This window comes from Leucoraja erinacea, chromosome 7, assembly GCF_028641065.1.
Source record: "Leucoraja erinacea ecotype New England chromosome 7, Leri_hhj_1, whole genome shotgun sequence".
In the NCBI taxonomy this organism is placed as follows: domain Eukaryota; kingdom Metazoa; phylum Chordata; class Chondrichthyes; order Rajiformes; family Rajidae; genus Leucoraja; species Leucoraja erinaceus.
Window position 1 is genome coordinate 9,548,307 of NC_073383.1, and position 16,062 is coordinate 9,564,368.

The 16,062-nt window shown below is 44.9% G+C and overlaps 1 protein-coding gene across 1 annotated transcript in view; it reads left to right on the plus strand.

Annotated features, from left to right (window-relative positions):
- ankar (ankyrin and armadillo repeat containing) overlaps positions 1-16,062 on the plus strand; it is a 99,007-nt gene that overhangs the window by 65,856 nt on the left and 17,089 nt on the right. Inside the window, exons 14-16 of the mRNA XM_055637748.1 lie at positions 162-315; positions 1,821-1,982; positions 4,246-4,352. Of these exons, the coding sequence (XP_055493723.1) occupies positions 162-315; positions 1,821-1,982; positions 4,246-4,352 (423 nt within the window). The remainder of the gene's footprint in view (positions 1-161; positions 316-1,820; positions 1,983-4,245; positions 4,353-16,062) is intronic.

The window sequence follows — 16,062 nt, forward strand, 5'->3', positions numbered from 1 at the left end:
CTGGGTGATTTAAGAGGAAAACTCACCACCACCTTTCTGTGAGCAATAGGGATGAGTAAATAATGGTAGTCTTGCTTTGTTCCCTTCATTGTAATGCTCTGAAATGTGGTGATACAGTACATCTTACAGGAATACTTAACTCCTGTCATTTTTTTCTTCAGGTTTTTGAAATAGAGATCAGAGAGCAAGCCGCAACAGCTATTTGGGCACTAGCTGGACAGACTCTCACCCAGCGAAAACATATGGCCAAGGATATTGGTTATAATTTGATCATTGATCTTTTACTTTCCTCATCTGATAAAATGCACTATGTTGGTAATTTGGTAATTGTTATTTTCTAATAAGTTGATGCATTGAGAAATGTATCACTAAGCATAGACTTCTAACATGATTATAAATAATGCTGAGAACCTAATGCATTGTGCATCTGTGTTTTAGGGTGCAAATGTTATCACCTATACATATCAGTTTTGAACCTTTGTACTGTTTTCTGTGTAGAAGGGAGAGTTCAGAAAACGAGAGGCCCCATATGTTCTTTCAAGTGGCAATTACAGTGACCTGGTTATAATTTATCCAACTGCGCTCAGCCAGCTTCAGATAGTACACTCTGGTGTAGCAAGTGAAGGCATGGAGAAATTTCATATGTTTCGTATTTTTGTATTATTTATTTTATCTATTGAAATGTCCATGTTGATGTGCTGCCTTCTCCTATTTACGGGATCGTGTCATTCCTTAAAAATGTAAATTAAAACCATTAGGATTACGCACAAAACAGCTGAGATTATTCACCTTGCAAAAGTATTGTTTAAAGGCAATTTGGCAAAAATGTTGAAAATTATGACATTTTCGAGAGATGAATAAGAAGAAACTCAGTCTCCATTGACTGAAAATCTGGAAAGGTACATATTTAATGCAGCAGGTAAAGTAGGAACAGATGAAAAAAATGTACTCCATACAGTGGATAGAATTGGAACTTTCAAAAGAAAAGTGGGTATATGCATGGAAAGGCTGCAAGGTAGAGAGTAGGGCCTCTGACATTAAGCCGAATGCCTTCCTACTGTTGTGTATTATTCATTGGCAGGCTGTAAAACAGTTGGATAAATGATAATTCAGTTGCAATAGAAAATCAAATTAATATCCTTATCAAAGTGGATAAATTAATAACTGACTTGAATTAGCCTCCACAGAAAAACCCTTAGGCCAAACAGATGCATTTATTAGTTTTTATACAAATACAAAAACATTTTATGAAGTCATCAAATAGAATCAATAAACTCGATCAGCATACAAATTGTTTGCTATCTAATGAAGGAAAATTTACAGGGTATTTAGTTAGAAAATTATGGTTTACTTAGGGCATAACTAAATTAAGTTGTTTTAATTCAAGTTTATTACACAAAAGTATATTCTCTAATATTGGACATTTGAAAATTCTGCAGAAAGCAAATATATAAAATGTGTAGGATCAGATAATGGTAAATTGCGATCATTTCTGAAGGAAAAATAGTTTGATAAATATTTGGATTTCTAATTGTGCCTTAAATTATTCATAACATTTTTATTAATTGTGGCTTTCTTTTCCTTAAGCAGTTTATTCAATATAGCTTAGATAGCATTGCTATTTCATTATTTTTCAATGGAATAACATAATTAAGTTAACCAAACTAAGAAAAGATTTTTACCTCATCCCTGGCTATTACATCTTCTTGGTGTTTTTATGAATCATTTTGAATTGCATTTTGTGAGAATGTTTATGTAAATCAATCTTTTTTCACATCTCACCGTAAATATTTGAAATAAACAGTTATTTATTTGCTTAGCTTGCCAGGCAATGATTGCTCTAAGTGAGTGCACCAAGGAACAACAAAACAAAATTTGTACAGAAAATGGACTCCCTCCCTTGATTCGACTTTTAAGGAGCTCAAGAATATCTCTGCGTACATTGTTGAGTGGTATCACTGTTCTGGGGACAATGTGTGTTGGTTAGTATACTCCTATCACTAAATGTTATATCACAGGCATTTGGAAATGGCATTTAGTGCATCAGCTAAATAATCGTCCTGCACTGAAATTATTCTCCCCTTTCCTATCCGTTTCTTCAAAACTCCTTCTAAAAAGCTTTGACTCATGTAAGAACCCTTGGTATCCCACTTGGGCGTTATTTGCACGTCATTTACGCGACATCATTTACGCGTCACAACGCACATGGCGCGTGGTGAGACGTGGTGGCGTAGGCAGTGATGCGCCGTCACGCACCGTGCCCCAGGATTTTGGGATTCACAAAATCTTCGCGTGCCACCTGCGTGACATGCAAATGACGCCCAAGTGGGACAGGCCCTTTACACCATATTCAGGCTGTCATTTGTTGAGATACAAGCCTAGAGAGTTTTGGTATAACCTTGGTCAATTATCTATCTGACCTATTCCCTGGATAATTTAATAAATTTCTGTAAGGTCACTCATCAACCAACGTCACTCCAGGGGGAAAAAAATCCAGCCTGTCTAATCTCTCCTAGTAACTCAAAGCCTTGTCCACCATCTTCTTTGTGAATCCTTTACGTACCCTTTGTAGCTTATCCACATCTTTCCTATAGCATTCAGACCTGATTGCACTACTACAAGTGCAGTTGAACCAATACTTTGAACAACTGACTTAACATGTTACATAAAACATGTCTGAAGAAGGGTCTTGACCCAAAACGTTACCCATTCCTTCTCTCCAGAGATGCTGCCTGACCTGCTGAGTTGCTCCAGCATTTTGTGTCTACCTTTGATTTAAACCAGCACCTGCAGTTCTTTCCTTCACATGTTACATAAAACCCTACACTTAAATACCATTGCCATTTTGCTTATTATAAAAAAAACTTGTTGTTAGAAATCTGAACCCCAAAAAAGTCAGAAAATGCTGGAAGACTTAGCAGCTCAGGCAGTATTTGTGGATAAGGAAACAGAATTAACATTTGAGGGTGAGGATTCCATTTCAAAACTGGGAAAGACACAAAACAATTTAGTTTCAAGATGCAGAAAACGTGGGAAGGGGATAGAAAGGACAGAGGGAATAGTGGTTAGGATGAAGTTAGGGTTGCCTTTGGGATGAGCAGTGGTGGATGGTTCAATGGCAGCAGTGAGGAAGTGAAAAACAGGCAGGGGAGTGTGAAATGCAGCAACAGGAAGGGATGTGATCCATGTCCCTCAGGTCAGACTTTGCTAATGGAGAGAGAAAAACGGAGCCAATCTCACAGATTAATAACTTTTAATGGAAATGTCCAGTTCTGATACAGACTGAGAAAGCAAGGTATCTGAGTTTGTAGAATTCAACATTAAATCTAGAAGTCTGCAATATGCCAGGTGGAAGTTCATGCTGGGCTTCACTGTAACAGGTGAAAGTGGGAATTGGATGGAGTATTACAGTGGCAGGCATCAGGAAAGTTAGGGTCACCTCTGCAGACTTTGTTTCCTCTAATGTAAAGGAGATCATATTGTGAGCACTGAATGTACTACACTAAATTGGAAAACATGCATGTGAATCACTGTTCACTGAATTGCAGGAAGGGTTGAGATGAAAGAAGAGGTGTTGCATCTCCTGTGGTTTCATGGAAAGTGGCATGAGACAGAGAGTGGTCAGTGGGGACAGAAAGCCGGAAAGGGAATAGTACTGTCAAAATGCTGAAAGGGGAAGAGAGGGCAACGTGTGTTTGGTGGTAGTATCTTGTTGAATTGCAGCAATTGCACAATCAATTGAAAGCAAAAGCTGATGGGATGACATTGAGGAGCAGGGTAATTCTATCCTTGCTCTGTCCAGGAGAAGGCAGAATGAGAGCAGAGATGTGGGAAACAAATGAAATGCGTTCAGGGCTTTGTAATGTAAGAAGGACAATCGCAGTTTCGGAAGAAGGTGGAAATATCAAGCCAGTGTGGAAAATTCAATTGTAGGAATAAATAAAATAGAGATAGAGGAACTGGACGATTGAAATGGAGTTCTTACACAAGGCAAAGTAGGAGGAGGTATAGTTGAGATGATTGGGAGACTGTCATGGATACATATTCCTGGCTTTACCCTTAAGGTGGGGTTGAGGAGATTTAGGAAGAGCCAGAGAGAAACCATGTGAAAGAGCTGCCAAATTCCACCCTGTTCTCACCTGGTCCATCTCTGAATCTTTCTTCACATTCGGGAGAAAAAAATAATCACAGATATGAATCTAGATCATGTACTTAAACAATTATAACAGATGTTTTGCTTTGTAGGTGTTGCACATAAAAATAATCCCTTTAGTCAAAACAAAATTACAGAAGAGGGTGGTGTGGATGTACTCCTTCATTTGCTTGCTGTTTCACGTTCTCATCAAGTGCAGGTAACATTCAAGGGATTATTACAATGTCAAGACTGCATTTATTTGTGGTAATTGGAGCAATTTACATAAGAGGAAAAGGGTCTCTTATTGCCAATCTACGCCTGTGGAGCTTAGTTATTGCAAACATGCCAACCAACACAATTTTAGGCATTGTTTTGAGCAATTAAATTGCTTTTCAATGTATCAAAATTAAACTTTAACCAGTTGTTGTTTGAATGAAGAATAAGAATAATGGTATCAGAAGTAATCAATTTGAAATAAAGTTCCTTGATTGAAAATTTAGCATAAATATGACAAAGAGTCCAAACCTGCCTATTTTACTGCCACAAAGAACATTGATATGTAATTTAGCAGTGGAGAGACTCATGCCAGATCTGCAGAGGATCATTGATTAACTGCTCAACACATTTTATTTAGGGGCTCAAAACGTCACCTATCCATGTTCTCCAGGGATGCAACCTGACCTACTGATTTTCACAGAATGTTGTGTCTTTCCTTGGTAAACGTGCATCTGAAGTTCATTGTTTCTGCATTGTGACTGCTCCACTGCGAAGCATCCTCAAGGTATGCCTCATTTTGAAGAGGTTTCCTCAGAATCCGAAGAAGGGTCCCGATCTGAACAGTCCCAGTTACTATTCTCTAGGAATGCTGCCTGGCCTGCTGTGTTACTCCAGAATTTTGTGACTTTCCTTTGTAAACCAGCATCCGCAGTTCTTTGTTTCTAGAAAAAAAACATTCATGTACTACTGCAGATCTGTGCACTCCCTCACAAATATCCTTGCCCTTTGTGGATATAAATCTGGGCCTCTGCATTGGCTGAATTTCATTTAGCCTGTCAGGCAAACACTTTGCTTCTGGTACCATAAGACATAGGAGTAGAATTAGGCCAATCAGCCCATCGAGTCTACTCTACCATTTGATCATGGCTGATCTATTTTTACCTCTCAACTCAATTCTCCTGCGTTGTCCCTGTAACCTTTCACTCCCATGCTAATCAAGAACCTATCAATACCTCTACCACCATCCATAGCAATTAATTCCACAGATTCACCACCCACTGGCTAATGAAATTTCTCCTCATCTTCATTCTAAAGGTGGGTATGTCCTGTTATTCTGAGGCTGTGGCCTCTATTTATGCACAGCTACTGGAAATTTCCTCTTCCACTCCATCTAGGCTTTGTTCAGTAGGTTTCAATGAGATCTCCTCACATCATTCTAAATTTCAACAAGCACAGCACCAGAGCATTCAAACGCTCTTCGTATGTTAAGCCAATCAACCCTGGGATCATTCTCGAAAACCACCTCTGAACCCACTTCAACGCCAGCACATCCTTCCTCAGATATGGGGCTCAAATCTGCACCTGCAACTCAACCTGTTTATCCTGAATCAAACCAAGCTTTAAATTTGCTGTACCTATTTTGAAGATCAAAGAATTAATCCTTCAGAAAGTTTACGGTAAACAGTTGGCTTTCATATAAAAACTAAAACACAGTAATGGTAATTCATTCCAATTTGATTACGAAAAGGTTCTTAACTCATAGATATGTGTGCCTTTTAGATATCTACTAGACCAAATGGGACACGTTGGGTCCCTGTCACAGGCGGGGGCTTGGTCCCCCAATGCAACCCATTCCCCCAACGCAATATTCAACCACTCACCCATAGCCCCCACGGGATGCCTGGTCCCCCAACGCATTCCCCAAAGCAATATTCCACCACTCACCTGTTCCTCCAACACAACCCTTTCCCCAACGCAATATTCCACCACTCACCCATAGCCCCGCAGGGGCGGCTCATTTACCCTTATTCACCCTCCCTCATTAAACTTTAAAAGGACATCCAATTGCACTTGCACTTGTTGCCAGGACTCAGTGTCCTGGGATTTGCAGCATTGTAGTGGGCAGGGCTACAATCACATTGTGACATCACAGCTGTAACTGTCACTGCAGTGTTCAAGTCATGTTTCTCAAAGTGGGGTTTTATAAAGTTAAAAATGTGAATAACTTGTAAAATATAACACCAATGTGATTGAAACTTGATAAAAAGACACCACAAGACAATTGTGAGTAAGGTGGTCCAAAAATTGTAGCGCTATGTGTATCACGTGTTCCGGAAGTGGCGGCGCTGGTGAATGGCTGCGGCTAGGCTGCAGTTCGTTTGTTTTACTTTTTTGTGTTGTTTTTTTCGTCTTGTTTAGTTAAGTTTTGTTTTTTTAGGTTTGTGTTTATGTGTGTGTGTGGGGGGGGGGGGGTTGAAACAGGGTTTTCTGTCTCTCCCTTCGGGGGAATGCGAGTTTCTTGTCGTATCCCCCTTCTCTGCCTCCGTCTGCGCTGAGGCCTAATGGCGGAGCTGACGACCTCGAGGCTCCGGAGGCAGAGCCTGTCAGGACTCGCCCTGGGCTCGCTCCCGTGAGGGCGGCCCAGCTCGGGGCTGGAACGGCCGTCCCGCGAGGGGCTGAGACGCTCCCGTGAGGGCAGCCCGGCTCGAGGGTAACGGCGCTCCGGTGAGGGCGGCCCGGCTCGAGGGTAACGGCGCTCCCGTGAGGGCGGCCTGGCTCGAGGGTAACTGCGCTCCCGTGAGGGCGGCCTGGATCGAGGGTAACGGCGCTCCCGTGAGGGCTGCCCAGCTCGAGGGTAACGGCGCTCCCGTGAAGGTGGCCTGGCTCGAGGGTAACGGCGCTCCCGTGAGGAGGCCCAGCTTGAGAGTAACGGCGCTCCCGTGAGGGCGGCCTGGCTCGAGGGTGGAACGGCGCTCACGTGAGGGCGATCCGGCTCAGGGCTAGGACGGTGCTCCGGTGGCTGAGTCGGCGTTCTGGCGGCGGCGGCCTGAGTCCGGGGTTCGGCCACGGGCCAGTGGACGACATCGTCAACAGCTGCGTCCGCTGGACTGGAGGGCGGCAGCCTTGACCACCCCCGGGCCACGGAGTTTGAACCAGCCGGTTCGCGGAGCTCGGTGAGCCGCGGGACTGACTTACCATCGCCCGGTGGGGTATCGCCTCAGCGCAGAGGGAGAAGAGGAAGGAAGAGACAGCAGCCCTAAGATTTTTGCCTCCATCACAGTGAGGAGGTGCTTGGTGGACTCACTGTGGTGGATGTTAATTTGTGTTTACTGTCTGTTCTGTTGTTTATTATTGTATGTATGGCTGCAGGTAACGACATTTCGTTCAGACCGTAAGGTCTGAATGACAAATAAAAGGATCTAATCATTTGCCGTAGTTCCAGGACCCCCACACAGACTGACATAAATAGAAACAAACAAGATGAGAGTTTTAGTAATGTAGTGCATTCAGAAAGTATTCAGACCCCTTTACTTTTTTCACATTTTGTTACGTTACAGCCTTATATTAAAATGGATTAAATTATTATTTTTTAATCATCAATCTAGGCACAATACCCCATAATAAAAAAGTGAAAACAGGTGTTTAGAAATGTTTGCAAAGTAATTAAAAAGAAGTAACTAAAATATCACATTTACATAAGTATTCAGACCCATTACTCAGTACTTTGTTGAGGCACTTTTGGCAACAAATACAGCCTCAAAGTCAAAGTCAATGTTATTTGTCACACACACCTGAAGGTGCAGTGAAATGAATTTGCCAGCAGCAATACACTTAAAAAGAACACACAATACACAATAAAATTTAACACAAACATCCACTACTGCATTCTTCACTGTGGTGGAAAGCAACAAAGTTCAGCCAGTCCTCCTCCTTTGTTCACCCGTGGTTCGGGCCATAACCCCTCCGTAGTTGCCGCTACGGACGGCCCAATGTACAGGCCCTCTCGTCGGGATGATCCAAACTCCAACATCGGGACGGTCGAACCCGCGGCTTAGAGGTCCCGACTCGGCACTTTCCTACTGGAGACCGCAGCTTCAAGATGTTATAGGCTGCAGGCCGGCGGTCGGAGCGCTTATTCAGCGATCCCTGGCGACGGATCCCAAGCTCCGGATGGTAAGTCCACGCCATGCCCGTGGCGAGAAGCTCCGCAGACCACAGCCCCACGATGTTAACGTCACCAGGCCAGCGATCAGAACATTCCTCTCTGGCGATCCCCGGCAAGGGTTTGCCATCTCCGCGATGGAAAGTCCACGCTGCGCTTGCTGCTGATGCTCCGGTCCCGACTCCAGGAAAGGTCGCTCCAATCCATGGTGTTAGGCTGCGAGGGAGGTGACATGGAAAAAGTCGCCTTTCCGTCGAGGAGGCGACCGAAAGCGGTTCCCCCTTTTCTCCTCCCCACCACTCCCCACACAAGACACACTAAGACACACCGAGGCTTACATTAGACACACAAAAAAAGCAAAAAAAGACGAAATAAAAAACACGCTGCTGGGAGGTCAGCCGACTCGCAGCGCCCCCACGACCTATACCCAAGTCTTTTTGGGTATCACGCTACAAGCTTAGCACACCTGTATTTGGGTAATTTCTCCCATTCTTCTCTGCAGATCCTCTCAAGCTCTGTCAGATTGGATGGGGAGTGTTGATGCACAGCTATTTTCAGGTCCCTTCAGAGATATTCGATCGGGTTCAAGTCCAGGCCCTGGCTGGGCCACTCAAGGACATTCACAGACTTGTCACAAAGCCACTCCTGCATTGTCTTGCCTGTGTGCTCAGGGTCAATGTCCTGTTGGAAGGTGAACCTCTGCCGATGGAGCAGATTTACATCAACTTTGCTCCATTCATCTTTCCCTCGTTCCTGACTAGTCTCCCAGCTCCTGCTGCTGCAAAACATCCCCACAGCATGATGCTGCCACCACTATGATTCACTGTAGGTATGGTATTGGCCAGGTGATGAGCGGTGCCTGGTTTCCTCCAGGCGTGACGCTTGGCATTCAAGCCAAAGAGTTCAATCTTGGTTTCATGAGACCAGAGAATCTTGTTTCCCATGCCTTTTGGCAAACTCCAAGCAGGCTGTCATGTGCCTTTTACTGAGGAGTGGCTTCAGTCTGGTCACTCTATCATAAAGACTTTGAGGCTGTAATCGCTGCCAACGGTCCCTCAACAAAGTACTGAGTAAAGGGTCAGAATACTTATGTAAATGTGATATTTCAGTTATTTCATTTTAATTACTTTGCAAATATTTCTAAACACCTGTTTTTGCTTCTTCATTCTGGGGTATTGTGTGTAGATTGATGATAAAAAATGAATTTAATCCATTTTAAAATAAGGTTGTAATGTAACAAAATGTGGAAAAGTGAAGGAGTCTGAATACTTTCTGAATGCACTGTATATAGGTGTGAGTAATGAACCTTGTCATAATCAATTTGGGATGAATGACCATTTCCGTGTTTTTAGCAGTCAGTAGCTAAAGGAGATTTTTGTAAGGGGACTAGGAAACATAATCAGCTATAATCGTGTGTAAAGAATATATTTTCTTCAATATAATTATTTGCTTCAAACTGCTGTCTGAAGATTGTTGTAGCTGCATATATTGAATTATCACAGCTTTTATACAGTACAACTCAAGAGGTAATGAGATTTTCTTTATTTCAACAAGTTATATTTAAATTCCCATGTTTAAGATTTGGCCATGTGATATTTGATGCAGACTTCTGATCCATTTTGTGTGATATAGCATTTGGTTCTGTTTAGTAACATTTTGAGATATAGGTAAAACTTTACTGTGTTGAAGCAGAGGGAAATGTAAGTATCACACTGATTAGACAAGAGAGCAAGAGGTTGCAATTTTACTTCGGAGTCACGTGGGTGACTACGTGAAGAGCCCGCTCAGCACATTACGTTCAGCAGTACAACAGCGGCACATCGGGAGTCAGGCGCTCCCGCTACGGGGTTAAAGAACGGACCGTCAGGTAAGCTCTGAGGTCGGGTTTTCTTTCACAGGGAGCCTTCTGCTTTCAGGCAGAGAAGAAAGGCTCTAGAACAAACCTATCCCCCGCTCGACTCCACGGAGGAGCGTTCCATCTGGGGGGGGGGGCAGCAACAAGGCGGGAGGACCGCTTACCCGGCGCTCCGCTATTCCCCAACACCGCGCTGGAAGTAAAGCCACGGAAGAGGCGTCCGGCCGGTGGCTTCCGACTTGTCGGACGGGGACGTCTCTCGACCCGCACGGGGGGAAAGACAGCCCCCTGAAAAGACCTGTTCCCCGCTCGACTCCACGGAGGAGCGTTCCATTTGGGGTGGGCAGCAACAAGGCGGTAGGACCGCTCACCCGGCGCTCCGCTATTTCCCGACACTGTGCTGAGCCCAGCCCGCTAGCGCCTGAGCAGCGGGCTGGAAGTAAAGCCACAGAAGAGGCGTCCGGCCGGTGGCTTCTGACTTGTCGGACGGGGACGTCTCTCGACCCGCACGGGGGGAAAGACAGCCGCCTGAAAAGACCTGTTCGCCGCTCGACTCCACGGCGGAGCGTTCCATCTGGGGGGGGGGGGGGGGGGGGGGGGGGCAGCAACAGGGCAGTAGGACCGCTTACCCGGCGCTCCGCTATTTCCCGACATCGTGCCGAGCCCAGCCCGCTAGCGCCTGAGCAGCGGGCTGGAAGTAAAGCCACAGAAGAGGCGTCCGGCCGGTGGCTTCTGACTTGTCGGACGGGGACGTCTCTCCACCCGCCTGGGGGAGAGACAGCCGCCTGAGCCGCATGGAGTGGCTCCTGGAGCAGGAGCTCCAGCGAGACGCGCTTCGTGAGGGGCGCTCTTGCAGGGGGAGTTCAGGCACTCCCTCCACAGTGCCTTGCCTTGTGCACTGCCCATTGCTTCCTCCTTACCCGAGGGTAGCTTTGGTGACCAGGACTGGGCTGGTCAAGAAGAGGGGACGATGGCTGAAGATCTCGGGAGTTATCAAGGGGTGCAGGAACAGGAAGAGCTGCTAGGTGTGGTGGACCGCTACGTGGCAACCCCACGTGCAGGAGGCCGTTAAAGGCCAAACCAGCGGCCAGCATTAACCACCTCTCCAACAGGCCCCTACAGGAGAGGTGGTCAATAAGGCCTTAGAAAACTACAGCGGATCCTCAGGCTCCTGACGTCAGCCATCACATCGTTTGCTCGTTCCGTGGACAAATACGGAGATGACCACAACCTTCGTAAACAAATCATAAAACCTGCCATAAAATCCTAAATTTGCGGGGTTGTGCATACCCCTGCCACTGAGCCAGACCCACTGCTCTTTGGCAAAAACCTCACAAAGCATATGAAGGATATGGAAGAGGCTTTAAAAAACAATAATTCCTAAGCAGCAGCACCCCATCGCGTCCATCAGTCGACGTCTATCATATGGGACTGATGTAAAGCTCGGGGTCCGCATTCTATCCCCGGAAGTCTTCTTTAGACCAGGGCCCAGAGCGGACCCCATGACAAATGCGCCACCCCCCAACATCACCGCCACGTCAGACGACGTGCAAGACTCGTTGGACCGGCAGGAAACAGAACAATACCCATAACCATGGAGGTAGGTGGGTCTGGTTCCTACCAGCATATAGAAAATAGGGGCTCAATACTAACAGGGGGGAGATTACACCTGTTTTAAGAAGCACGGGAGTCTATCACGAGTGATCAGTATATACTCAATGGCATTAGTGGATACAAAATACAATTCATACTAGAAAAATTGACACCAGTTCAACATTCACCCCAGAGGGTATTTTCCCTCTCCGTTAAAGAAACGAGAGGGACAAGCTGAACTGGTGAGACTAATTACAAAGGGTATCATGGGAAAACATGAACCCTTGGAATTCGTATCAAATATTCGTCACTAAACCCAAAAGAGATGGTGGATGTCGCATCATCATTGACTTAACTTCACTAAATATGTTTGTTTAGTATATACATTTCAAAATGGAAACGGTTGTTACTGCCAAACAACTAATTTCCAAAGGATACTTCATGGCAAGCATTGATCTTAAAGATGTTTACTATTTAGTACCATTCACAAGGATCATCGCAGATACCTGAAATTTACCTGGATGGGGCAGCTATGGCAGTTTAAAGCATTACCCAATGGATTCACATCAGCCCAAGATTATTCACCAAGATACTAAAACCAGCTCTGACAATATTCAGAAGACAAAAACATATTGTCGTGACATATCTTGATGATATCTTAAATAATAGGCAAGACCATGGAATTGACTATGTTAGCTGTATTAGCTACCAAACAGTTATTCGAAACCCTGGGATTGTCTTACATCCAGATAAATCTAAGTTGAAGCCATCCACAATCATGGACTTCTTGGGCTTCATAATTAATTCAGTCTACGTGACTGTAACATTGCCAAGAGACAAAACAGTTGAATTGGCACAATCATGCAACAATTGAATGATTCGGACCTTTGCACTGTCAAAACTTACAAAGAGTAAAGGTACAGGCACCAAAACGACATACAGGTCATTATGATCGTGTCATAAAGTTACCCACTGAAGCAATATCAGAACTACAGTGGTGGGCAAAAAACGTTTGGCATAGTTTCAGCCCTATTATCATCACTAACCCTACGTTAGTTATCCAAACAGATGCCAGTGCTCAAGGCTGGGGAGCAACTAACTCTATATCCAGCACAAGTAGTAGATGGACTAACCCAGAGTCATCGTTACCACTTACACTGGGCATTAATTATCTAGAGATGTTGGGTGACTTTTATGGTTTAAAAGCATATGCACAAATATGCATCACTTGCATGTACGGTTACAAATAGATAATACTACGGTGGTGGCCTACATTAACCGTATGGGCGGCATAAAATCGGTATCATGCGACAAGTTGGTCAACACAATTTGGCAATGGTGTGTCGAAAGACATATTTGGCTATCAGCAACTTACCTGCCAGGTAAGCTAAATACAGTGGCAGACACCAGGTCACGTAAATTTAATGACAACATCGAATGGATGTTAAACCCAAAAAAATTTGCAAACAAGTTATAAAGCAATATGGCACGCCAGATATCGATTTATTTGCATCAAGGCTAAATCACCAGGTACCTATGTATGTCGCTTGGGAACCAGACCCTGAGGCAGCAGCGGTAGATGCGTTTGCGCTGGATTGGAGAAATTCTTCTTCTATGCTTTTCCTCCCTTCTGCCTCATCAGTTGGGGACTACGCAATACAAACGGACTCTGCTTCAGGTATTTTGATAGTACTTGACTGGCCTATGCAGCCATGGTTCCCAATACTCCATGACTTGGTTGTTGAATCTCCGATGGTATTCCCCAGTGAGTTATTAACACCCAGTGTCGGGCACAAGCCACCCGTGCCATGAAAAAATCAAACTCCTGGGCTGCAGATTCTGCACAAACCACTTTTGGGACTGGGATTATCAGAACAAACCGTCGACGCCATGTCAGCATCCCTCCGAACATCCACTAAAAAACAGCACTTGTCCAGCATCAAAAAATGGGAGAAGTACTGCTTGGATACAGGGACCACCTACTCAACCGCTACAGTTACCAACGTACTGGAATTCCTGGTGAACCTTCACCATGATGAAGGACTCAGCTACAGAGCCATCAACACAGCTAGAAGTGCCCTGTCTGTCTATTTAAAACCAGCTCCAGGACAACAGGCCATGGGGTCCCACCCGCTGGTGGTCAAACTAATGAAGGGTATTTACAACTCTAACCCCCTAGACCAAGGTACACCCATACATGGGATGTCAGTGTGGTCCTGACATACCTCAGGGGATGGCCACCAGCCAGATCCCTCAACCTGGAACAATCTATGCTCAAAACACTCATGTTGATGGCACTTGTATCTGCACAGAGGGTCCAGTCATTACACCTATTGCGACTGGACAGCATGCTCACAGCTCCAGACCAGATCTCTGTCGTTATCCAGGGCCTGATCAAACAGAGCAGACCAAGAACACCTAATCCAGTCGTGGAATTCCGGGCTTACCCGCCAGAACCACAGTTATGTGCCATGACCCACCTACTATCCTACATAAACACAACCAAAATATTCGAGGGAGATGAAAAGCCTTGTGGGTCAGTCATAAAAAACCTTATGGTCGGGTGACGAGCCAAACCATTTCGAGATGGCTCAAGCAGGTGCTAAAAGCTGCTGGGTTAAACACTAACATGTACAAATTTCTTTCCACCAGGACAGCATCCACGTTGACGGCTAAAAGAATGGACGTGCCTATAGACCACATCCTGACTACAGCAGGATGGTCGGGGGAAAGATCGTTCAGAAATTTTATAATAAGCCGTTGGCAAAACCTGTTTTATTTGCAGAAAAGATTTTACAGACTGCAAACATTTAATTTAAGCCCAGGGGAGCAATTTAATTTTGTTGTTGTTATTGTTAAAAAATACCATTGTGTTTTTCTACAAACAGATTCATTTGTTGATTACGATAACACACTTCCTCCCTCAAGGACTTCGGCAGTGCGTGAAGTAATACCTGTTTCACGGTTTGAAATCACAGAGCTTTGAAGTCTTCACGTAGTCACTCACGTGACTCCGAAGTAAAATAGTAAGATTAAACGAGTACTTACCAGTACGAAGTTTGATCTGTATTTTATGAGGAGTTACGATGAGGGATTACGTGAAGAACCCACCCAGCGCGCAGGCGCGGCATACTTCCAAGCAGCGGTGTGGAATCACAGATAGACACTAGTTGAAGTAAAGATAGTGAAGACCAACGAGACATTAGTCCGAATTTGATCTATATAATGAGGGTGGGAGCGGAGGGCACGTAATCCCTCATCGTAACTCCTCATAAAATACAGATCAAACTTCGTACTGGTAAGTACTCGTTTAATCTTACTATTTTACTTCGGAGTCACGTGAGTGACTACGTGAAGACTTCAAAGGTCTGTGATTTCAAACCGTGTAACAGTTATATCACTCACTGCCGAAAGATCATCGAGGGAGGAAGTGGTAGCTAGAGACCAACAAGTTTGTTTAGTTATAAAAGAAATATTTATTAACTATAACAAAAAACAAAATAGCTCCCATGGGCTTTAAATCATAACTTTGCGGGTTTTTAAAACGGTATCCGCAAAGACGTCCTGTTCCATCAGCGGTTTTGTTGTAAAATCGTTGGAATGTCGATTCCCTTGACCATCCCGCTGCTCTGAGGATGTGGTCGAGGGGAACCTGCATCCTATCCGCCGCTGAGGTGGACGCTGCCCTGGTTGAATGGGATTTAAAAACATTTGTGTTAATCCCTGCCATGCTGAGGACCTGTTTCAACCATCTGGATAATGTTTGGCTGGTTACCCGTCCAAAAGGCTTTCTGTGGCTAACCCATAAGGCTTTCTCTCTCCCTCTTAGCGTTTGGGTTGTGTCTAGATAATGATGAAGGTGGGTCACCACACACAGCCTAGGTTCTGGAGGGTAAGCCCGGAAGATCAACGGGGAGTTTGATGTACCTGGTCTACTTTGTTTTACCAACCCCGGCATGGTGAAAGTAATGGTATCTGGGGTGGTCACCATGTAGTTCAGATTAAGCTGATGGAGCGACTGAACCCTTTGAGCTGAGACAAGCGCCATGAGCATGAGGGTTTTGTAAGTGGCCTGTTCCAGGCTCAGGGATCCCACCGGAGGCCAACCTCGAAGGTGTGTGAGAACTACACTCACATCCCACATGTGAGTGTATCTAGGTGTAGGGGGTTTGGTATTAAAGATCCCCTTAAGGAGTCTGATGACTAGAGGGTGGGATCCCACACTATGCTGTTCTATCGGCATGAGGTATGCGGACAGTGCGCTCCGAGCCGTATTGATGGCACTGTAGCTCATCTTGAGATCATGGTGCAGGTGGGCCA